At 40.7% G+C, this 24,651-nt stretch overlaps 4 protein-coding genes across 7 annotated transcripts in view; 2 read left to right on the top strand and 2 right to left on the bottom strand.

The window, feature by feature from the left end:
* Nucleotides 1-205: 205 nt before the first annotated feature.
* Nucleotides 206-3,227, bottom strand: mblac2 (metallo-beta-lactamase domain containing 2). Its single transcript, XM_077520630.1, has 3 exons — nt 2,578-3,227; nt 1,749-1,963; nt 206-789 (listed from the first exon to the last, which is right to left on the bottom strand). The coding sequence occupies exons 1-3, from the start codon at nt 3,017-3,019 to the stop codon at nt 616-618; spliced, it is 831 nt and encodes a 276-aa protein (XP_077376756.1). The 5' UTR covers nt 3,020-3,227; the 3' UTR covers nt 206-615.
* Nucleotides 2,766-6,113, top strand: polr3g (polymerase (RNA) III (DNA directed) polypeptide G). The gene is made up of 8 exons (XM_077520631.1): nt 2,766-3,421; nt 3,684-3,815; nt 3,979-4,108; nt 4,728-4,793; nt 4,871-4,927; nt 5,428-5,492; nt 5,585-5,698; nt 5,775-6,113. Exons 2-8 carry the CDS (start codon nt 3,705-3,707, stop codon nt 5,862-5,864), a joined length of 633 nt encoding a protein of 210 aa, XP_077376757.1. The 5' UTR covers nt 2,766-3,421; nt 3,684-3,704; the 3' UTR covers nt 5,865-6,113.
* lysmd3 (LysM, putative peptidoglycan-binding, domain containing 3) lies at nt 5,979-9,750 on the bottom strand. Of its 2 annotated transcripts, none has more exons than XM_077520628.1 (3): nt 9,563-9,750; nt 8,737-9,008; nt 5,979-8,141 (listed from the first exon to the last, which is right to left on the bottom strand). In XM_077520628.1, exons 2-3 carry the CDS (start codon nt 9,001-9,003, stop codon nt 7,464-7,466), a joined length of 945 nt encoding a protein of 314 aa, XP_077376754.1. In that variant the 5' UTR covers nt 9,004-9,008; nt 9,563-9,750; the 3' UTR covers nt 5,979-7,463. The 2 variants fall into 2 exon arrangements, with proteins under 2 accessions (XP_077376754.1, XP_077376755.1); XM_077520629.1 differs by having other exon boundaries at nt 9,628-9,738.
* A 1,004-nt stretch (nt 9,751-10,754) lies between these two features.
* adgrv1 (adhesion G protein-coupled receptor V1) overlaps nt 10,755-24,651 on the top strand; it is a 107,268-nt gene continuing 93,371 nt past the window's right edge. For all 3 annotated transcript variants that reach the window (XM_077520624.1, XM_077520625.1, XM_077520626.1), the window contains exon 1: nt 10,755-11,080. In XM_077520624.1, the coding sequence (XP_077376750.1) occupies nt 11,062-11,080 (19 nt within the window). In that variant the 5' untranslated portion in view covers nt 10,755-11,061. The remainder of the gene's footprint in view (nt 11,081-24,651) is intronic.

A 24,651-nucleotide genomic window follows, 5' to 3' on the forward strand; every position in this document is an offset into this window, starting at 1 on the left:
CTGATAAATCAAGTCAATTCAATTGACAGAATTCTTACAATCAAAAGATTATGACGCCCATCCCGAATAATAACGCACACGTTTAGCTGCAAAACCAGTAAGATGAATGCTAATACTATAGTATGGTTCCTAATTCTTGTCTGGCAGCAAAGCCTCTGGGGAGGCGACGTCTCTTGTGCAGATGAGAAGTATGTAAAAGATGAAAAACGGTAGGACGGAGGCTTTATTGTCAGTGTTGTAAGTAAGGAGCCCAGCCTTTAAATATGCAGATCGTACAAAGCACTGTTACAAACTTGGGAGGTAGTAGATGCAGATTTTGTGCATAGACAAATACTACGGCCATCTTGACTCTGCTTCAAAACCTCAATGCTTGTGCTATTATAACTTCACATGTGCAATGCATACATATATATATTTAAAAAAAAAAAAAACACATCAAGTTACTGTATATTATTAACCCCAGGCAATACATCTTTAGAATATCATAGAATCACATTGATCAGTACAATTCATTCTCATGTCATCAAATGGCAACATACAGAAAGTTTGGCAACAATTACATTTCATTTCGATACTTGTTCTGTGCATGTGCGCGTGCTATCCTAGTCGGACCAATCAGCAGCCGCCGCTTGGGTGGGACACCCTGAGTGCTACGCCGGCCACCGTCCTCCACGCCCAAGTGGACAACTTGGCCGGGCACGTTCCCGCTCTGCTGATGTACGAGCTGGCGATGCGGTGGAGGCGTTTGGCGCCGAAGGTGTTGTAGTGTCCCGGCAGGACTTGATCCACCTGCTCGGACAGACAAGGACGTCGGCAGGTTTTGGGTCGGCCATTTAAATGGAAATGCTACATGTAGTGTGAAGTCATGTTCAATCAAGCCCTTTTCACACTGCATTTAGCAGGGCCGTTGTTGAACTCACTGGAGAGGAGATGGCGGAGTGATTTAGAGTTATTTTGGTGGACTTATTTACATGTGACAGATTAGCAGTGACAAGATTTTACAAAATCAAATAATTTTTGTCTCGTTTTTGCTCATGAACTAAAATGCTCATAGATTTTAATCCAGTTTTTATTGATCACATCTTCATTAGTAGACGGAAATGCATATTGATTAAGTCCCAGTTATTGTTTATTAATGAAGATTTTAGCCTAGTCTAGTTATAGTCCGGTGAAAAATGTGTGTTGAAATTCTTTTTGTGTAGTTTTTGTTGACGAAATTAACACTACTTCCTGGTAGGCTGCTACATTGGTACTTCCAAATATGGGCACGTTGGAAAATCGTCATTTTGCATTCCATTATGACTATCGGAATGAGCAAGTGCAGTGTGAAAAGGGCTAAACAATTGCTAAAAATTGAATCACAACACTTGCTTTTTCAGTCCATTTTTCAAATGTTCAGAAATCTGTCCAAATATGTTGGTGAGCGCTCCTCTGTTGAGAAACATTGTGGGATGTCAAGATACTGATTAACGTCCTGATTTTTGCACAGGTGTGCCTTCGGCTGCCCCCAATAGAAGGCCTCTCTAAAATCTGCCGTTTTACAATAACTTTTAGAATACTGTAATAAGTCTCCACAATTTAATTGGTCTGACAGAATGTCGACAGGTGCTGCTGTTTTGGCTAGCAACAGAGTTCAAAGAATAATTTAGCTAATTACGTGTCCAATGATGTTTTGAATTTTTTTTTATGCTGGTACATTTTTAGGTGGTATTTGGTATCAAAAGCATCCCTGTCCAATGTATCTGTACCTGTTCGCTGTCCACCAGGCCCACCAGGCGCTCGCAGCTGCCGATGTAGTCGCTGACGTGGCTGTAGGGCAGCCAGTCGATCATGGCGCCGTCGTACACCACGTCGCCGCTGAACAGCAGCTTGTTGTCGCCGTCGTGCAGGCAGATGCTGCCCCGCGAGTGGCCCGGCATGTGAAGCACCGTCAGCTGCCTGTCGCCGAGGTTGATGACGTCACCTGCACACAGAATGCAGAATGGTTGAGTGTTTCTTGGTCACTAAACAATGATGACATTCTCTGGTTTTGCTATTTACATTTACGTTTGAGTAAAATTAACATTTTTGTTGTATTATATAAAATACTGACAACATCCCCAGTTCCAAATACAAATATTGCCAAATATTTTTTTTGTGCAGGTATTTTTCCAAATGTCTTCCTTCTAATCATGGACCCTGAAAAAATGTAAGATGTAACATATTTTAAGTATGAGTCATACACACACCAAGCAGGGAACAGTCCAGCTGCACTGCAGCAGTCTGGCACAGCAGAACCTGTCGGTGGGAGTGTGTGAACTTCCTTGAAAAAAAAAAGACCCGTCTTGGGTGGCCTCTTTTCACCTGTACACCAAAGAAGCCTTCACAGGAACGGATACTGTTTATTCCATATTTCTGCCAACAGGAGTGAAGACACTCTTCCCTGCTTGTGCACGCGTTACTGTGCACCTCTTAAACATTTAATAGCATCGTGATCGACCGTGATGCTTTTAAAGAAAGGCTTTTTCCACATCACTGAGGACCTGGACCGGATCCAATGAGGATCCCCATGCACTGATCGAGACCACGTCTTCTTACCCTCTTGCAAGATGTGCGTGGGCTGCACAGCCTTGACTTTATAGTGGCTGGCCCTCCACCCGGGACTGGGAGCCTCTGCTATCTCCCTGTCACTGAGCCAGGTGACCGTCTCGTAGTTGTCCCCGTTGGCCAGCGCCTCCACCTCGGCGCTGTGGACGCCCACCTGTTGGAACTGATGCAGGCCGCCCGAGTGGTCGAAGTGGGCGTGGGTGGCGATGGCCAGCAGCGGGTTCTTCCGCTGCGGGTCCTTGCCCAGCAGCCCCATGGCGTCGATGTAGTCCGGCAGGCTCCTCAAGCCGAGTCCCGTGTCGATCACCACGTCCTGGTGGGAGCCGCGCAGCAGCCATATGTTAGCCCGGTTCTGCGACTGGTAGAATCGTTCCTGGATCCAGTAGAGTCCGTCTCCGAGCGACTTGTGAGCGTACCAGTCGGCCGCGGACATCCCGATTCATGCACGTTTCACGCGTGGATGAGGCGCTAATCGAGCTGTCAGGTTGATTTTGTGGCCGTGGAGCTGCTAGCTTCAGGGCAGAGCGGATATGTTTTCATTGATGTTAAAGCTACGGCCGCTGACACACCCGTGGAGGAGGAGAGCGGCTGTGATTGGACGAAAATGCGGAAGAGGAAAAATCCTCACGCTGGCGATCATTGGCTGAAAATTAAGCGTAACGTCACGTAAGGGACGGAGGGTTATAAAGCCAGGCAACCCACATGTGGACAGTGACTAGTGTGCTAGCAAAGCTGACCACCGTACGTAATGTAGACACGTATGACACGCTAGGTTGTTAAAATGTAAGGCCGTGTACTTGTGGGTTATCCCGAAAACACTTTAACGTCCGCTTTCGTAAGTATGACCATTTTTACTGTGTTGGAGGAGCATGAGCAGGGCTCCAGGTGGAGGAGTGGAACCGTCACCTGCCTTCGGTGCCGGTTGGCGTGGGTTCGCTCCTCCGCCTGGGAGACCCATGCGGCTTACGTGAAGTAGGCGTGTGTGTGAGTGAGTGGATTTAATAATAATAATAAAAAAATAAATAAAAGATAAATAAAAAAAGAGGAGCATGAGCATGTGACCAACAGGATGACGTAATACAGCGTGTATGTTGTAGGTTTAGAGGTGGTTTGCGGCCATGGCGGGGAAGGGGCGTGGGGTGGCTGCGTTCACCTTCAACATTGACGCACTGGGAGTTGGCAGGGGCAACATGCCAGAAGCCAGGGTGGGGCCCAGTCCACTCTTTCCAGTAAGACACACAAAAATGATGGTTAGCCCTACGATGTCAAAATGAAAAGTCAAGCATGTTTTATTGTATATCTTCTGTGTAGATTGACATATCAACAAGAACTGAAGACCTATCACCTTATACATTGACCATGCAATAGCGTCTCTGATATTTCTCTTTCCAGCCCACAGACTTCAAGCCAGTCCCCCTAAAGGTCGGCGAGGATGAGGACTACATGCTGGCTCTCAAACAGGAGATGAGGGGAGCTATGCAGCGGATGCCTCACAACATCAAATTCCAGTCCAATAAGGCAGGTGAGTGCTTTTGAAACCGGACTCTGGACAGAAGGGATCCTACTAGAAAATTGGCTGCTGCAGAGAAAGACGATGAGGCCCTCAGAAAGTGGGTCGTTTAATAAACCTTATGTGAGGGCCAGATAGAGGTAGTTTTGAAAATGGAGATTAATTTATCATAATACATTCATTTGTCAACAAATAATTATGGATTCAGTGTTGCTTTTTGTGTTAAATAACTGAGCATGTCTTGTTTACTAGTGTTGTTCCGATACCGATACTGGTATCGGCAGAGGTGCCGATACTGCATTAAAACAGTGGTATCGGTATCGGTGACTACTCACAAGTAACATGCCGATACCATTAATTCCAACGCTAATATAGGACTTTGGATGCAGCATCTTGTGTCTTGCTGGTGCACGACATTCACTGGTATGTGACATGTTCACTGCATACCGATCTAAGATATCCTATTTTGGCCCTTGAATGCTCTGAACCAATGGCAGGACAGCTTTTTCATGTTGAGGAAAAAAAAAAAAATCTTAAGTATCGGTATGGTATCGGCCGATACTGCAAAGCTGGGTATCGGTATCGGGAGCCAGAAAACGGTATCGGAACAACACTATTGTTTACTCAACAGATGTGGAGAAATACACACAGAGATACTTGAAGCAGAAACAGATAGATGATGACGAATGGACGCCAGGTATTTTTTTTTTTGTAAACCTATTGAAGGAATACAACTATTGATATTAATAATCTGTATATGTCTCATTTTTTAAGATTGGAATGTGTTCCCAAAAGAATTGATGCCACAGAAGAAAACCAAGGTGAAAGCAGGTACAGTATTTTACAGTATAAATAAATATTGCTATTTTGAATTAAGCAAATTTGATGAATGGTTATTTTATGGCTGGAAATTACAACCCATTTTTGTAAAGTTGTATTAGAGATAGTGATGACAGATTTTGAATAACTTTGAACTTTTTTTTTTTTTGCATATCACTCTCACTGTGGTCAGTAGGCTCCCTCTAGTGGTACGCACAAGAATCACAGTACATGTACAGTATTTAACTTTTTCAAGTTATTTTGTATTTGTTTTTTTTTGTAACATTTGCTTAGGTACAATTTTTATTGTACATGCAGTACATTGTAAGTCAATCACATTTTCTGTGTTTAAATGTGGTGTGAATGTATTGATATTTTAATGTTTAGTTATTTCCCACTTTTTGTGTCATTTCCAGCTAAATGATACCCATTCAACAAATAACTTTTTTCTAAAACTTGGCCAGAATGTATAAGAATTTTGGTGTTAAAGACTACTTGGCTAAATCTAACAGGCCCAAAGAAGAAAAAAGTGAAGCTGTCCAGCAAATCTGCAAATGATGTTTTGACCAAATTAAACGTGAGTGGTCTTGTGTATTTTGTTTTGAGAGAATGTCGATTTGCTTCCTGTTGTGCATCTGCATATGTTGCATGTTGTTGTTCACACATCAGGAGCTGGAAAAGAAAGATGACGGTGACAAATCAGATGAAGAGAACAAAGAGAAAAAAGAAAATGAAGATGAGGAGGATATCGAAGAGGAGGTATATGAGGAAGAGGAAGTCGAGGCAAGTTATTTGTAAATGTTGCAATGGAGATTCCTATGTCAAAATAGAACAAATTAAAATTGTATTATTTTTGTAGGACAACGACTACATTGAGAGCTACTTTGACAACGGTGAAGACTTTGGTGCCGGCAGCGATGACAACATGGATGGCGAAGCAACATATTGACTCAACTTATTACTTTTCATTATGGATCCCGAGTGAAACTTTTGTTTACAATCATGTAAAAAATACTTTCAAGAGCTGTGTAAATAAGAAATGCCAAACTGTATGCACGCTGGCAACATTTGAAAATATATTTATTTTATTCTCCAGCCTATAAGCACAATTTACACAGGTTGAAAGGCACATGCTTTTCTCCAAAATCTACACACGTGAAGTAAAAGGGCTTGAGCAAAAAAAAAAAAAAAAAAAGTACTATTAATTCGGGAATTCTGTGCAACTCTGAATTTTTCCACTGAGCTGCTTTACCATCATCTAAAAAGGTGAAGAGAACCCAGAAAAGTAATTCAAGACTTTGAATACTAATAGTGTACAAAAAAGGTCAATAGTCCTGATATATATTAATTAAAATCTAAATGTGAACAATTATTTTAATTCAACAACTGTAGCTCGACTTTCCCTTTAAAAGAAGAAAACGTTATGGTTTGGATAGAACCAAATCATTGGATCTTTGGAGCTGTTATGAAATTTAAATACTGGTAATAACTGCCTACACACAAATGGTTGATGCAGAGAGGCACTATCACCCCTCTGCTAAGCCAAATGGTAAGTAGAGCTGCGTCGAGTCACAAACTGTGGTGTCCATGTGCCACAATCACACAATTATGATGATCTGCCTCTGAGTGAAAATACTTTTATCTTGACAGTCGCTCCCTTTTTTTTGTTGCTACACTCGGGGATCTGCCCTCACAAGTAAATGCCACGCTCGTCGCAAGGCTCAGGCTCCGCCCCTGGTCATCATATGAACAAAAGCAGGAATCGCCTTTGGCTCAGCTGTATATGCAGACCGCACCCTTCAAACAGGCTAATTTCAGCAAAACAAGAACTAGGTGTGTGTTATAATTATTCATCTTTGAGGTGTTTCGACTAAAGCATGTCAGACATTAAAGGGATAATTGACTCATTACGGCATTTTCATATTAAAAAGTTAATATTCTGTCCAGAATGAATTTCATAACATGTACAATTATTATTTCTTTAAAAACTAATTTGTCCACTTGCTGTCAACTGAAGATGACATCACCTGTGCTGAGGAAGTAGGTAACAACCAATCACGGTTCAGTTTGCTGACTAAACCCAGAAAACAGGAGAACCATGATTGGTCATTACCTACTTCCTCAGCACAGGTGATGACATCTTCAGTTGACAGCAATTGGAAACATTTTTTTTAAGGTATTAATTGTACATGAAAAATAATGAAGTTATCAAAGTCATTCTGGGCAAAATATTAACTTTTTAATGCTGAAAATGGCTCAATGAGTCAAGTATCCCTTGAAGAGACTTGAGAACTGCTTTAAATTGTTAACAAAAAAAACAAAAAAAAGCAAAATTAAACCTTTTTTGGGGTACAGGCCGATCAGTATCATGGAAATGTATTGTCCATATTTGCCACAGGAAAATGTGTGTGGCTTCACATAAAAGCAGCAGCATGGATGAGTGGAAACGTAACTCCAGATCAGTTCAACGTATTCCCACTTTAAAAGTGACATTCCCTCTCTCAAAATTGCATTGATGAATCCTGCAGTGATTTAAAAACATCTTTCGTCATGTCTTCCCGTGTTGTGCACTGTCCACTCTGAGTCCTTGTGGGGCTTCATGAGGCACATCTCCTGCATTTTGCGGGGGTCCGGCACCTGCGTGACTCCTCTCGAAATGAACGTGGTCGTGGTCATGCGTGTGAAGCGCGTGGCCGGCGCCGTGCGCGGGCGTCCCGTGATGGCTGACTTCAGCCTTCATCAGAACTTCATAGTACAGTAGGTAGAAGACTGGCGTGATGATGCCGACCACCAGCATGATGACCACCGCCGTCCACCACCTCATGCCCCAGTCCGCTCCGTAGTAAGGGTCCTTTTTGGCCGTCGCTTTGTACTCCACTTTTCCCGGCAAGGGCTGTAGCGTCAACGAGGACACGACCTCGTTGAGGCTGCTCCTGGACGGCCCCGTGGATTTGACCAGCTGCTCGATGTCCTTGTCTTTCTCCATGAGGAAGCCTTCCACGCTGTCCACGGAAGAGGATGAGTCCGTGGACGACTCGACGGGCAGGGCGGCGCTGGGCGAGATCTGGGTCGGCCGGCGGGATTCGGCGGGGGACGCCGGTTTCAGGGGTCCAGTGTTATGAGTTTCAGTCAGCATGCTGAAGCGCTTGACGGGGATCTTGACCAAGCGCAGGGCGAAAAAGTCTTGCTCTGTCAGGAGGTTGTTTGTGCGCTTTAAATCGGCCACCTAAAAATAGAGACAAGATCCATTGATACTTGCTTCGTATATTTCTCTTTTAACGCTCTTATTCAACATTAATTTGTTTCACCCATTTATTTTTAATCCTAATTGTTTTCTAGGTGACCTTGCTGGCATTCCAAATAAAGTGGTGTGGTTCAGTAAAGGTGTAAACGGATGCAGCCTTGAGCCAATAAATCAGTCAAGTATGACTGCATCGTGACACGACAACAGGGAGTAAACAGATGGCTGTTGACTAATAAATGTCTGACAAATATGTGGTTATACGGGCGGCTCATCAAGCTAACGCCCTTCAACTGGAACTTGAGGTGTACTTTTTAGAATATCAGTTCTTAACAGTGTATTGTGATCGCTTTGTTAGCTGCCTCATAAAACATATACAATTGTTTTCTTATGCTCCACGTGCAGTAACAAAGGAAAACATTGGACCACATCCAGCACTTAGTATAATTGGTTTGTTACAATTTGTGACTTGAAGACTGACAACTTGCCCCCAAAAAAAATTGCAATGATTCAATGGGGGACTTCATGACAGTTAATGTGATTCTCCCAGGCCCCTTTCAAAGTGTGAGCGCGAACTTACTGAACAGTGGTACTGCAAGGCAATGCTGTTTAGGGTGTCCCCCTCCTGAATGTCTCTGGTCAAGTAGACTATGTCATCCATCCGCTCCCTGGACGTGCTCCTGCGGTTCCTCTCCCTGCCACGCGGCCGCAGCTCGTAGCTCTCGCCGTCCTCCTCCGACTGTTCGTTCTCCGAACTGGTGGTCCCAAACAGGTAGGTATGACCTCCATTTGCGGGTTGAACCACGGTGGCCGACTGGAAGCCATAGTGCTGGCCTCGACTAGTCATTTTCACTGCAGTGGGGAAAAGAAACGTACGATAATTGTTAACGACAATACATAACATGAACTTAACGTGCATTTGAATAGTGCCTTTGATGAAGTCAAACGTCATATAGAAGATGATAAGGTACATTCGTGAGGGCCTTTCTGCTTACGTAACACGTCAGATAATCATTCCCAGTGTGTGTCAATGTGGATGTTTATGATACACCGCGTTACTTTTTGGTCTAACACAGACATGTGAGATTTGACCAAAAAAATATATAAATACAACTCGCGGAACAAGGTTGCGAACATAAAAACACTAATCACGCTAGTTTTGCAACCTAAACATGCGCCGGTTGTAAGAGCTAATGCACATCAATTGTAACGCTTATCCTGTGATTAAAATAACACCTAACTTAAAGCTCAACTAAAAATAAATAACGCAAACTATATCTGCACAGATTACGCTAATGCTAACAAGCTGCTACTATCGCCAGGCTACTAGTTGGTTACCACAATTTAATCGATCAGCGATCTAGTTTACCATGACGCTTCCGGAGAATGTAAACAAGTACGTTTACCTTAATAAGTGAACAGCGTTCAGTCAGTCAAATCCATGATTACGGGTGGTAATCCTCAATCTCACCTTCTCCTTGCAGAGCTTCGACACATTCTTGCTACCGTTCAGCGGCTACCGCTGTCGCCTCTCACGGCCACGTCAACACAAACATGACGTCATGACGTCGGGTGCGTCAGAGGTGCCCGAACTATCGCGAGATGTGGCGAAAGAGGAAGCCGTGATGGGATTTCGTCAAGAGCGCAGGTAGGAAAATTTTATCTATCGTTAAATATGGACTGCACATTCTCAAATTGGTAGAATCTCTCTGACCAAGTACAGTTTATTTTTAAGTAGGTACAATATGTTTGCAGTCTAAAAAAAAGTTTGTTTTAAAACATCTATACACGTACATTTTTATATAATTATGTGCAATGCATTTTAATTGAACATTATTTCAGTAGTTTTTGATTTCCTATATTTAAAGCAATATCGAAGTTCTCTCTCTCTCTCTCTCTCTCTCTCTCTCTCTCTCTCTCTCTCTCTCTCTCTCTCTCTCTCTCTCTCTCTCTCTCTCTCTCTCTCTCTCTCTCTCACTATGTTCAATTTGCCCCCACTAGATTAAACAAAAGTTAACATTTTGCTTGTTTTCAGTAATATTACAATCAGCATTTTTTGCTTTACTGGTGGCTGAAACAGTGGTAAGTTTCAGAATATATATATTGAAGATTTAACATGTCCACTCGCCGTATAGTGAAATATCAATTGACATAAAAACCTTTCGGTAATTTGAAATATATTCAGCTTACTTAACAAATCATCTTCTTAAATCGAGGTCTATTATTTGCGTATTAAATAAAACGAAATTATTGCACCCTGTCATAATATTGTGCACCCTGTCAGCAAAAGCAAGCTAAAGGTGTTTGACTGTTGTCTGCTTAGTTAATTTATATTTTAAAATGCATTTCAAACAGCATAGCATCTCAAATAAATATGAAGTTCTATAGAAAATCTCAATTTCTGGGTAGAATGGGTCAGTCTCAATGGCACCTTATAGTTACATGCATGCATGGTTAAAGTGGAATGTCTTGACGAACGAGTCCGCTTTGGCTCACAAGGTGGCGCCATCGGCCTCCAAAAAGCGAACACATTTGAACAGACGAACCCGGTGGGGATTAAATTTAACATCGCGTCTCATTAGCTTCAGCCACCTCCAGACGAGCTGGACGTGCACGCGCAACAGCTATAGCTAATCTTTGGACCGGGTCATCGTGCGCGCTCCCTTGTGCGCATTTTCCCGGCTGGCTCTCAGTCACTCACATGGCCGCAGCACACCGGCGGAGACGGAGAGTGGAACCGTTACTTTGACCCGATATTTAGATGGAGTGTCCGCTCTACCTCGTGTTACTTTGGATGCAGCCGCCGCCTCATCGGAAGCGATAGCTGACTTTAAAACACCATTATAGGAGTATTTACTATTTATCCATGTTTTCCCCAGTCATAAGGGCGTCTCAATAATTAGTCATGGACTTGGAGTGGTCAGGTAAGTTGTTTTAGCTTGTATTTCCTTGTAAAAGTATGATTACGCCCCTGGTGAATATTGATTAACCTATATCAAGTTTGTATTTCTTATAGAGTGGTAGTGTGGTTCATTAATGAAGAGGAGATATATAGTCGTCACTCCTCAATTAAGCCAGACAAGATCGAGCGGACATATTATACAACACCATTAAAAGTGACACGGTGCTAATTTTCTTTTTCTGTGCCAAACGCCCCCCTTGCCCCTCGTCATTGTCTCCTCCTCCTCGTATAGCAGCTAATAACACCGAAAAGCCTAAATATTGATTCAACGCCATCAGTGAATGAATGGCCGGCGAGCCCATTGACGACAGAGACAAAACGCTTCCATGGTTACATGCAGAATCTCCAGTGTGATTGCTACTCTTTGTGTGGGCTTTCCCCCCTCGCTCGCTGAAATCAAACAGGAATCCACACACGGATAGAACTGGGTGGGAGGGGGGTTTTGGGGGGCATCTTTCATTAAAAAAAAAAAAAAAAAAAAAAGTCCTGCCAACTTATAGGGCTACTCGAGCTATAGGTAATCTTGGCACACTTGTGAAGGGAATGAACTCAAATGCATTCTGGTGGATTTTCTACTCAAACCAAAGCTTGATTATTTCCATCATTTGAGCATGCAGTTCCTTCAGTAATTAAATCTGTCCAGCTCATCGCTCATTGCTATGACATGATGTCATCTTTTGTGGCCAATCTCTTTTGTTGCCTCAGCACGGTTTAATCCCGTCTTGCACCGGGGCAGGAAAGGGAGGGAGCTGCTTCTGTATCCATTCAGCTCTTACACCTGTTCCACACCCAACCGTCTTGCTGCAAAAAGAATGACAATTGTTTCAACACAAAGCATCGCAGGCTTTTGTTTACTCAAATTAATACCATCCATTTTGTCGACATCCAACCTCTGAGATCCTCTCTTGCTGCAGGCCTTTTGTTTATGTCATTGCCTGGAAGGGGTTAGCCCCCCCCCCTCCACCCCGGTGGCCCGTGTGAGGGCCCGAATGTGATTCACGGGGAGGAAACTGTTTTACTGCCTGCTTCGCCCTCCTTCTGTCTCAGCCTCCTAATGGCCGAGCGGCACAAAAGGGGGTCGGTGCCGTTAGTGGGGGATGCTCATTGATGAGAAGTGTTGCACATAGGAGGCAGGCGAAGATGGATGATTGCATGCAACGAGAGAGGGATTGCATTCCCAATGTGTGGCAATGGAGGGAAATGAACACAACATTTAGATACAATACTTTTTGATGTCTTGTGTGTGTCCAGTGGGAATTATTTAACATGTAACGAATATCTTCTTTCTATGGAAGGGTGCCCCCCCCCACCCCCCACCCCCTTTTTCCCCCACACTCAAATATCATATTGTTGCTGCTATGTGAAAAACACTTATGTCCATTTTTTTTTTTTTTTTTTTTTTTTTTTTTTTTTGGGGGGGGGGGGGGGGGGGGGATGAAACTGAATGCAGACCTCCCAAAAACGTAAAAGAAAAATAAATGAAATAAAAAAAAAAAGAAAAAAAAAAAGGACATACCAGTGTTTCATAAAGCAGTGACACAATGTTCGACGGTATTGATTGAAGTAATATCAAAACACAATTATCCTCCATTATGGGAAAGAAAACAACAGACCTGCATTTATGTCAACAAAAATAAAGCAAATTGCCATTTTCCAAGAAAGTATGTGCCTAAAATAGGATTTACACAGTAAGGATTTTGGAGCCGATACCAAGTAAAAAAAAAAAAAAAGCCGATCATCAAATCACAACTTATTATTTCCTGTACAGTCTAATTAAACTCTAAAAATTTATTTAAACAAAAAAAAAAATTGCTAATAAACATTTAATCCATGGAAATTGGGCTGCGCCCCAATTAAAAAAATAATGAAAAAAAAAATACATTGAAAAAGAATTCCAACTATATATGCTGAGAAGTTTGTTTGCTGTTATTTCTTATTTTGTGGATCCGACCAATAACGTCATTGATTGATCAGAAAATTATAACATTACAACCGATCACTGATTTTGCATAAAATGCAGATCCAATCAAGCCGATCATCTTTAAAGACTAGACAAAATGAACAAAATAAGGTACAGTGAAACTTTGGTATGGCGGCACGGTGGCTGACTGGTTCGCACGTCCGCCTCCCAGTGCAGAGGACTCGAGATCGGGTCCGGGCTTCGGCCTTCCTGGGTGGAGTTTGCATGTTCTCCCTGTGCTTGCGTGGGTTTTCTCCGGGTACTCCGGTTTTCCTCCCGCATCCCAAAGACATGTTTGGCAGGTTAATTGAACGCTCTGTGTGCCCTGCGATTGGCTGGCAACCAGTTCAGGGTGTCCCCCGCCGACTGCCCGAAGCCAGCTGGGATAGGCTCCAGCTCCCCCGCGACCCTTGTGAGGAGTAAGTGGCTCAAAAAATGGATGGAACTTTGGTTCAACAATGACCAGTTTTATGAAAAATTTGGTTTACGAACTTAATTTTAGAAGAAGGTTGCGCACTACTGGTATCTTCAGTTGACAAACGCTCAGTTGTGCTGTTTCAGCGACAGATGACATTTCATAATGGGCGTCACTCTGACGGAACCCAAAATGTTTCTTCAGTGTTTTTGATTGACTGTGAATGGGGACCATGAGGGCTGGAAACCCTGAAAAAGTTTATTTCGGATTGACGCAACAGACACATTATAAATCAAAATCATAGTTAAGTGTTGTATAATGGCAATGTTGTATGCCATGTTTCCGTAAATCCTGTAATCGTTTAGGCTTCCTGATGGTGGACATGTTTCAGCGGTTGCTGACCTTGGAGCAGAGGGACAGGGAAGTGGTGGACCAAGAGTGATGGCCAACAATCCTGAGGTCTCTTTGGTGGTCCCGACCAAACCCATTTAGTTCAGTTTAGAAGGCTTGCTGAAGCTAAACCTTGCACATGACCACATCTAAGTCTACAAATAGTCAAACGTATGTACCGACACACATATTGTTGGACTCATAGTAACTCACAAGAAAATGTTGGGTGGAATGATTTTTAATTGGCATCATAATTTGAATCATTGGTGTTGATATGGTCATAACGTCACACAAGGTAATTCTTGAATACCAGCGTCTCCATTTTAGTAATTGTGATGGTTTATATCACACGAATTTAATACTTGAAAAGCTTTTAAGTAGGGGTGTTAAAAAAAAATCGATTCGGCGATATATCGCGATACTACAATCGATTCAATAATCGGCAGAATTTTTTTTTTTTTTTTTTTTTTTTTTTTTAGGATTCACACCTTGAGCATGGAAGAATGTTATATGAACGGAACATTAAGCCTTAATATTTTATTTTAATGCTGTTCAAACATGAAACAGATTACAACCTCTATAAGACTGAAATTTCAGATAAATAAATAATACATTTTCATATAAATCTTACACTCTCCAAGCTTACTGATTAGTATTTTCTAAATTTGAATGAAAAAAAATCGCAACAATCGACTTATAAATTCGTATCGGGATTAATCGGTATCGAATCGAATCGTGACCTGTGAATCGGGATACGAATCGAATCGTCGGGTACTAGGCAATTCACACCCCTACTTTTAAGTAATATGCGGTAAAATAATGGAAAGTATAGTTTTTTGCTGGTTTACAGTTTTTGTTGCAACTTAGAAAATAGAGCGTGTTTTGTGTGTACGCCTACAGTGGGGGTTGCACATGTCCTTTCTCATTCTTTGATGTCCCTCATTGTTGTATATTTAGTCTTGGCAGGAGAATTTCAAAAGTTGGAGGGGGTGGTTGAACACAAGAGTGGTTGTATTTGTCTCAGATGCATTCATCTACTTTTTTCTTCTTTTTTTTTTGCTTAATGCCTGCCATTGTAGATTATAGCTTTTTGAGATAAGCATCTCAAGATAATAAACATTGAGGTCATCCGTCTATGTGAAGCACTGCAGGGGTGCTAGACGAGAACGGAATGCTTTGGATTCACCAATAATGCAAGAAGCTTAGTTGGAATATTTAAAGTTCAACGGGGTTTCCATCTAAATGTTTGGTGCACAATTTTGAGCGAATTTTTTGAAAATGTGCAAAACGAACATGCGACTTCCGCCTGTTTGCATTCGGGATTATTTTACACTCATGCCACTAGACACTCGGATGACTGTCAACAAAAGATTAACGTTGACTTCTTTTATTAATTCCACAAATATTTAAACTTCTTCGCCAAACATCCCCCCACCACACCCACCACCAATCACACTTTATATTATTGTCTGCCAGCATTTTTTGTGACTAAAGTATGTACATTTGAGGTAATATCTGTTCAAATGTACAGCGCGGTATCCAGTCCTGTTATTGTGCATTCGCAAAACTTGATTCTATAGCCAAAATGTGTTTTTCCTTTTACCGATATGCTGAAAAATCCACCCACTCCAAACTTTTTAGTGAGTTTTCAGCCTTTTTTTAAAAAAAATTTCTAGCATTTCCATTCATGTTTGTTTTTGAAATTTTTGAAAATTCAGATAAAAATTGGTGGATGGGAACTAGGGGTGTTAAAAAAAAATCGATTCGGCAATATATTGCGATATTACATCGTGCAATTCTCGAATCGATTCAACAGGTGGCCGAATCGATTTTTAAACATCCAATTTTGATGGAAAATTATTCAACAAAACGCCTTACTAAGGGTTAGGCTTCACACCTTAATCATGGAAGACTGTTATTAATTGAACATTAAACCTTAATATTTTCTTTCAATGATGTTCAAAGATGAAATATTACAATATGAAATATTAAGATTACAACCTGTTTGTTCAATACAGTGGCTCACAGTTATAAGACTGAAGTTTCAGATAAATAAACAATACATTTTCATACAAATCTTACAGTGTACATGTACAAGTTTACTGATGAGTATTTTCTAAATTTGAGTAAAAAAAAAATCACAACAATCGACTTATAAATTCGCATCGGGATTAATCGGTATCGAATCGAATCGTGACCTATGAATCGTGATACGAATCGAATCGAGCAGTCGTGTTCTTTACACTGCCAGGTAGTTAACACTGACTCAAGAGTGGCCCAATTAATATACTTAACAATCAATGCCAATCACAATTGACAACATTCCAAATGAACAAATAATCAATGAATTTTTGATAGATTATACCAATCCACAATATTTATGCTGTATTACCCAGTATCCAGTATTAATCCTCCTTATATTCATAGTCATATTCATGATTTTGCAATTGATTGGACCAGAATCCACGAGGCAGGTTACAAACCAGGATTAAGTCGACAACACTGCTCCTTTATGATAATAAATCAATAGTTGAGAGAATGACCAGCCTCTTTGCTGCCATCTGGCACTTTTTGAAAGGGGCGCCTCGACACCTACTGTACTGTGAATGTGTGTGCAGCCGTGTCCTTGTTTACAACAGAGAAAGAAAAAAAAGGCCCTTCTGAATAGTATAGTTTGGATTCTTCTGGAGTGGAGGCCCGCTTGCCAAAAGTTGTAGAACAAAAAGAAAAGAAAACTGTGGCCATGTCAGTAATGCCGGCAAAACCTCAAAAGTAGCATGCGAGAACAAAAGTGCGCTCCTTAAAATTGTGCGCTGCTCAGTGAAACGTGAAGTCCGGCTTGCCCTCAAAGAAAATACGGCTTCTGTTCTGCGCCGTCGCTCGATCTCTTTTGAAATGCAATTAGCATTTCATCCAAGGCCCAAGCGGTTACATGCAATGAAGTAATACCCGTTCCAAATTGGCCCTTTGGTCTGCGAGGCCGTGGCGAGCACAACCTTGTTTAATCCCCTCAAAGTGTCTTTCTGTCCGCCTCGATCACTGTGTGTCATACAAGCTAATCAGTCAGCCGGTGCTCCAAAAAATGCTTTCAAACTGCTCGCGCGTTGCTTCCTACCCAATTGGAACCACTTTCCTTTTCATACATCCTTTTCTACTCACTGTTTCTTTAGTAGAAAACATTCTTGCTTTTATTTGGAGCTATGTGAGATGCACTCGGTGGAACTTTGGAGCATGCGAACAGCTGCGTGGACAATACCTCGGGAAAACTCTCGCCTTCTTTCTCTGTTTTCTTTTTCACAGTAAAATGCATATTTGATTGACAGGCGCTTGCCCCTGAAGGAGAGAAAGGCCAGTGTGAAGTATCTTCCGACAATAGCCTGAGGGCTGACCTCATGCGTTTTTGTTCTTTTAAGCCCATCAAGATTTCCTTACATGGAATAGCATAATTTGACTGCAATTTAGGGGTGTTAAAAAAAAAATCGATTCGGCGATATATCGCGATACTACATCGCGCGATTCTCGAATCGATTCAATAATCGGCAGAATCGATTATTTTTTTTTTTTTTTTTTTTAGGATTCACACCTTGAGCATGGAAGAATGTTATATGAACGGAACATTAAGCCTTAATATTTTATTTTAATTCTGTTCAAACATGAAACAGATTACAACCTCTATAAGACTGAAATTTCAGATAAATAAATAATACATTTTCATATAAATCTTACACTCTACAAGCTTACTGATTAGTATTTTCTAAATTTGAATGAAAAAAAATCGCAACAATCGACTTATAAATTCGTATCGGGATTAATCGGTATCGAATCGAATCGTGACCTGTGAATCGTGATACGAATCGAATCGTCAGGTACTAGGCAATTCACACCCCTACTGCAATTCATCACCTAGCCGTCCTTATTTCCGTAACTACCCCGCCTCCTTTTTGGATAGATTAATGGCAGGCTTTTGGTTTTTGCCACTAAAAATAAACACCAATCTGTTTTGGGGTAGAGCCCTCTAAAATAAGTGTGGTGTGTAATGCAAAAACCTCTGGAAGTTTTAACAATGTATGTTTTAGCTCTACTCATTTATTATGTCTCTTAATTTCTTCCCTGCATGGCGAGAACATTGACTGATCTAAAAATACCAGGAGGAAAAAGGACATGCAAAGTGCAATTATGGGCTTGTGAGTTGACTTGGTACGCTCGCCGCGGCCACGCCGCCTGTGGGTGGTTTCTGAGGTAAAGGTCCGACACACGTTGGGCTGGTGGCATCGCTAAGCGCAGCTCAAACATAAAATGAGCCAAGAAACAAAAGAGAGAAGGCGTGATGGTGTTTCTGAGCCATGAACACAACTTGAGCTACATAAATACACGCTGTACTCTAATAATAGACGACATTAAGATTTTTTGGTTTCACTTTTAAGGATAGACTTTTGGTAAAAGACATTTGACAACTGCCTGGTTTTGTTTCAGCTCAAATAACTACCCAGCATATGACCACAAGGGATAACCATTTTCCAATGTTTACATGCCTTAATGTTTGGTGTCGTACTGTGCTGTAAAACACAGTATAAGCTCCTAAATTGAATTTCCAGTTGAACATAATTTCTTCTGTGATCCTGGCTCACTTACTTCTAAGCTGTTCTATACCATATAGGAATACTTTTTTTTTTTTTTTTTTCCCCCCCCAGTCGGGCACTCAACTATTGAGTAGTCACCAATACCAATACAACTAGTACTTTTGATACATGAAATTTCACCAAAAACCCAATGACAGATGATAAAAAATAAATAAAAAAAAGACCTATATATCCCAACATAGCATATTCCCTTAAAATTACATGAAATAGTGGCAATATTGAAACGTCTTTAGCACGATAACGATTTATTCTTGTTCAGGGTCTTTTATGGTGATTTGTGGTGAGTAGTCACACATGCTAGTGACCTGCCCTGGCTTGGCGCTTTCCCTCCTGCACTCTGGCGCACATATCCTATTGAAACCAGTTAAGACCATCAGGTAGGCTGAGTCGTCCCTGTGTGGGTGGGCGGCCAAGACAGTATAAGAATAGAGACCTTTTTGAATAGATTAGACCTTCTTCCGCATACTGCGAGAAAAGGGCTCCACAGCTGTGTATGTGGTCTTTCTGTCCAGTAAATAATTCAACCTCAAGTGGGTCGGGTCATCAAAGCAAACATTTTTGAAGAGGTGGACAACATTAACTCATTCACTCCCAAAAACGTATAAGTTTTTTAGGTTTTTGTTTGCTAGAGTTTTTGTATGAAGGCTTTGATGCAGTTTCTGGCCTGAAGTGGTCGCTTAAAGCGATAGTAGTTATTACAAAAAACAAAAAAAAGTGTGCTTCATCTGTTTCATGAATGAAACTTTTTTTTGTAATAACTACCATCGCTTTAAGCTTCCACTTCAGGTCAGAAACTGCATCAAAGCCTTCATACAAAAACTCTAGCAAACGAAAACCTAAAAAAACGTATAAATACGTCTTTGGGAGTGAATGAGTTAAGATGGTTGTAATGATGGAGAACCCCTGAAGAAAAATGAGGTTGACAACAGAGGGATTAACTTCAAATGGGAAAACTTTGTAATTTGTAGCTTTGAAATCGATCTTTTGTGACAGCATTCCCGGAACTTTTCTTTCTTCACATTATGATACGTGAATACATATGTGTTGCTGTTTGGTGGTTCACTGTAACCTGAAACTGTTCCGCAAGCGCGTCTCAGGACCAGGGCAACCTCATGGTATAGAAGCCGCACGGGAAATCCCTTGATTAAACTGTCCTGACTGATGTCCAACACACCCTCTTCCAGAAGGGAAGTACAAGTATCGCTTTCCACTTCGAAACCTTCAAATACTTGCAGCTCGTTGAAATAATTATGGGAAAGTAAAAATCCACAATGTAATTATAGTCACAACAAATTCTGCTTTCATTGAAAAGTCTGAACATATTTTTGCGTGATACGAAGAGAAGTGATGACTCTTGCTGTCGAGTATTATGCGGAGAATCCTGCGGTGTCACACTTAACTACAGTCATCCACAAAGTCGAAGTCTGCTATTGAATAATTGATGCAAACGATTACGACACGCTGGCCGCTGTCAAGCGAAACCCAAGAAGCATCATCATCATGCGTCCCGGAGCTGCCCGGCAACCGGACACCACCTCAGCATGTCTGACTGGCATATCGAGTAGATCAGTGAATTTGTGCAAGGGGTCCTAAGCAGCAAGTTTCTGTTCACCAAGATCCTGACACTGCTGGGCGGATAGGTTACAGGGTCAAGCCACCGCAGGTTGTATTATCAGCATGTCTGCTCATTGTGCTGATCAGTGAGCCTGCTGAGAAGGGCTTTCCATCGTGTCGCTCCATTTTCCAGAGCACTGCCACCCGGATGACTAGGGCACTCTTACTCACACCTATGTGCAAATTAGGGTCTTCAGTTGACATTGACACTTTGGGAAAATTAGAACCTGTAGAGAATCCACAAAGCATGCAGCAAAATTTATAGAGTAAAGCCTGCGCTACATCTGGAAATTGATAAAAGCAGTTTGTTTTTGTTTACATGACAACACAAATTTAAAACAGTTAAAGTTACAAAGCACAACAGCATTTTCAAATATTCACCTGCAAATCTACTCAGTATTTCACCTCATCTGGTCCTTGTATCTTTAATAACCATTATACTCGGAGTAACTACCAAGACAGTATACTGTATTCTCATTTGAACTATTTAATGGATGCTAGAACGATCGACACACAGACGTGCAGCCTTTTTCTGCCAGATGTGAAAGCCTTTGGCCAAATGTGTCCAAAATGGTTCCAATTCTCAGCACATAGAAGGGTGGCTGTGCCCCGCCCACGCTCTTGCATTCAACTCGATATGTGCATGTTAACCATCAAAACCAAACCCCGCTTGAAGCTTTTTGACACTATCAAACAAACGCACCAATGCTTCTCAATGACGTCTTGAATTGAAAATATGTTATAGGTGGTATCTGGTTCCTTTTGTATTTCAAAAAGTACACTTTAAAGCAAGGGTATCCAAACTTTTTCATTTGAGGGCCACATATATAAAATCCGAAGGATGCAAGGGCCACATAATGTTATGAAGAGAAATTGTGTCTTAAAAATTGTACAAAATAATTGATTTGTGTTTTTGCATATTTAGAAAAATGCTACAGTATATAAACCAATTTATTTGTAATATGGCAGTAGGGTTATTATAGTTTTGGAATTTTTCATTTTAGTTTTTATTTAGTTTTGAGTTTGTTTGTTTTTTTATTTCGTTAGTTTTAATTAGTTTTCAGGGTGGTTCTGTAAGTTTTTTATTAGTTTTAGTTCTTTAATAAATGCTTAGTTTTAGTTTAGTTAGTTTCAGTATTAGATTTAGTTTTTTGTTTTTTTTAATGTGTATTACTTGTGCGCAATATTTTTTATTTTGTTTTATTTTAGTTAGTTTTGTAAACATAAAATGTAGTTTCAGTTATTTTTCTGTTTTTAAAAGAGCATCTTCGTTTTTATTTTATTTTGTTAATGAAATTGTTTTTTTTAATTTTAGTTTTTTCATTAGTTTTAGTTAACTAAAATAAACTTTAATAGTACCTGTGATTTTCAACACCCTCCCTTCTTACTTTGACCATCTCCAAACATTTTAGTTTTTATTTTATTTGAACTGAGTCAAATGCCATTTTTAGCATATGTCGCGGGCCACTAAAAAATGGATGACAGGCCGCAATTGGCCCCCGGGCCGTTGTTTGGACACCCCTGCTTTAAAGCTTGATTAGCATTTCATCAGTTTAAATGTAACAACAACTAGACACCGCGTGTGTTCCTGGAAGTAATGTATGACATGATTTAAGATAATAATGAGTGAGATGAGAAAGGTCACAGCATCAGTCAACTTTGATGGTTCACCGTGGGAGCTCTCTTTAGTTATGGTGTTTTCTTTGGCTAGCTAAAGTGCCAGGTCATACACTCCATTTAATTTGCTCTTAGTGATGGACAGTGTGTTTCTTATGCATTTCAAAGCTCTCTGATGTCCTTGCCAATCACCCTCTGAGCATCTCTACAAAAACCTTGACCTTTTTTTTTTTTTTTTTTTTTGGATACATGTTCTCTGTCCGTGGCATATGGTTTGCTAAATGCGTAGCTTCATACGCATGCGTGTGTATGGATGTCACAGCTCTGTGCGCAGAAGCTAGTATATCAGTGTCAGAGGTCTGCGCCAAACACGCCATGCTGCCTTCTTCTTGACAGACAGATCTTTGGTCAGCTCGTAGCCCCTGGGGTCACGGTTGGCACATCACAAAACAGCAGAACAAAAATACCCCGCTAATTGTAAAACAGACTTGTGCCATTCATGCAGCATCTGCTCCAGATTAGGCACCTTGAAGGGAGTGCGGTATTCTTGGTCAGTGGAGCGCTCTTCTTTTTTGTGGCTGGGGTTTCAGGAGTTCATGACAACCAATACGGTTTGATCTGAGATGATCTATGATATTTTTCTTTATTATACAGTGGTGGCTTTTATGAAGACCAAATTGTGGTTCTGATTTTGAACATCATGATGCTAAGAAGGTCCTGCAACTTAGTTTTTACGACATTATTTTGATTGAATATGACTATTAATGCCCAATACAAATTGCCAGCTGGTTTACCTGTTGGTTGAGTAAAAGCACCTGTGCCTAAGACCAAACTGCGACAGGGTTTTTACTACTTTATGTACCTGTATTTGACACCACTGTAAATATCAGAAGAATTTTACATGTTTAGTAGTTTGTTTTTCATTTAAAATGCCAACATGAGTGCTCTGTAACAAAATTGGTAGAGGGAGCTAACAGCAGTTGGGAAAGCGTTCAAATCTAAAGTCCACCTAAACCTCTTCACAATAAACATACATGGCATGTACGTTTATTGTCATGTATTAATAAAGTGACTACACTTTACTGGTTCTTGTCAGTATGAAACAGTACTAGCAGCTCAGCCCAGGAAGCATACAATTCATTTAAAGTATTGTGGCGATACTAGCATGGCATACTAACTAGGAGTGTGACGATATATCGATATCACGATAAATCGTGATACTTTGTCTCCCGATGGATTATCGATACGCCTGCGCAAGTATCGTGATATATGTAGTTAATATTCAGCCACTATAACGGCTCCATTGTTCATGACTTATCGAGCAATTACTTGGCGGGCCACTAGGGGGAGCACCTCATAAGGGTCGCGGGGAAATGGACGGAAGTCTTCAGGCAAAGAAGACTCATGAGCTTAGTTTTATTGTTATTTTTTTATATATGTTCATATTGATATATTATATATTATATTTATATTATTATTATTATTATTATTATTATAATAAAATTTGATTTTTTATTATCTATGTATTGATTATTGATTATTTATTTTTATTATTCATTTGATTATTTTTTATTTTATTTATTATTATTATTAATTATTATTTTTATTTTTATTTTTTTATGATTAGTTTTATCGTAGATTATCGTGGATTTAAGACCTGAGCAATATATCGATAATCGCGGTATCGTCATATCGTGAGATAATCGTTATCGTGAGCCTTGTATCGCATATCGTATCGTATCGTGAGGTACCCACAGGTTTCCCACCCCTAATACTAACTTCATTCTTGCTCTGTTTTTATTTGATGCGGTGCCATTAACAATCAATTTCACACAATAATAATAATTCTAAACAGTCAATTCATATCAGGATTTTTTTTCTTTTAAACTCTTTCCCAAGCTGCGTCTTTTCAAAGTTATTTTAAGCCTGTCGACTGTTATGTGCGGAATGAAAGTCTGAGGAATCTGTTAGGGATGTTATGACAAAGCAATGTGAAAAGTGAAATCACAGGAATGTAATTAAATTACATTAAACTAATACAGTAATAGGATTTACTCCCTTTGTATGGTAACGCTCACCTCTCTCCTCTCTTTCCCGTTAAGCCTAAAGCCTTGCAAGTTGCCACCCACCAGCTTTAAATCCCTTTTTGATGGGTTCCCACGTTGTATTTTCATTGTTAGTATATTTGTACAATGCCCCCCCCCAACACACACACACACGCACACGCACACCCCCACACAAATATCAACATTCACACTGATTCAATAAAACATTTCAAAGTAGACTAATTAAAGTTGGTCTTGTAAATTGTCATCTTTTTTTTTAGCGTGAATAACACACTGATGACATCTTTTTATACCCTCCTGAGAATAGCTCAGACTATTATAACAGTAATGGAACATTATACAGTATTAAAAATAAATAAATAAAAATCTACTTTCTAAGTCCAACTTTCCCAAGGTTTCTGCTTATTAAAAATGGATCGAACAGCATGACATCTTCTGCCTCTGACTGCCTTTTGCTTTTTCACCAACCTTTGAGTCAACAGCATTTTCTTAAAGCGCATGTTTACAGTCTGCCCTTGGCAGGACCGCATTGTGCAGCTTATGAATGAAACGGGTGGAAGCAGGTTGAGGACAGTGGCCACAGTCCTTCGTTGGCTCCACCCCGTTTGTCATGCTGCGTTGTTTTGTTATGTTAACCATGACAACTGTCCCAGCATCTCCATCCAGCTTGAGGATTATTCTGAGTGAGACGGCTGAGCATGAGGAGACGAGCGCAGACGTGAAGACGATTGCAGGAAGCAGGAGAGCAGAAAAGATAATTAGAGGGGACGAAAGGAGAATGTTGGCCAGGCAGAAATGCCGAATAAGTGAAACTACTGATTTGGTGACATT

This window comes from Festucalex cinctus, chromosome 5 (genome assembly GCF_051991245.1).
Source record: "Festucalex cinctus isolate MCC-2025b chromosome 5, RoL_Fcin_1.0, whole genome shotgun sequence".
NCBI lineage: Eukaryota > Metazoa > Chordata > Actinopteri > Syngnathiformes > Syngnathidae > Festucalex > Festucalex cinctus.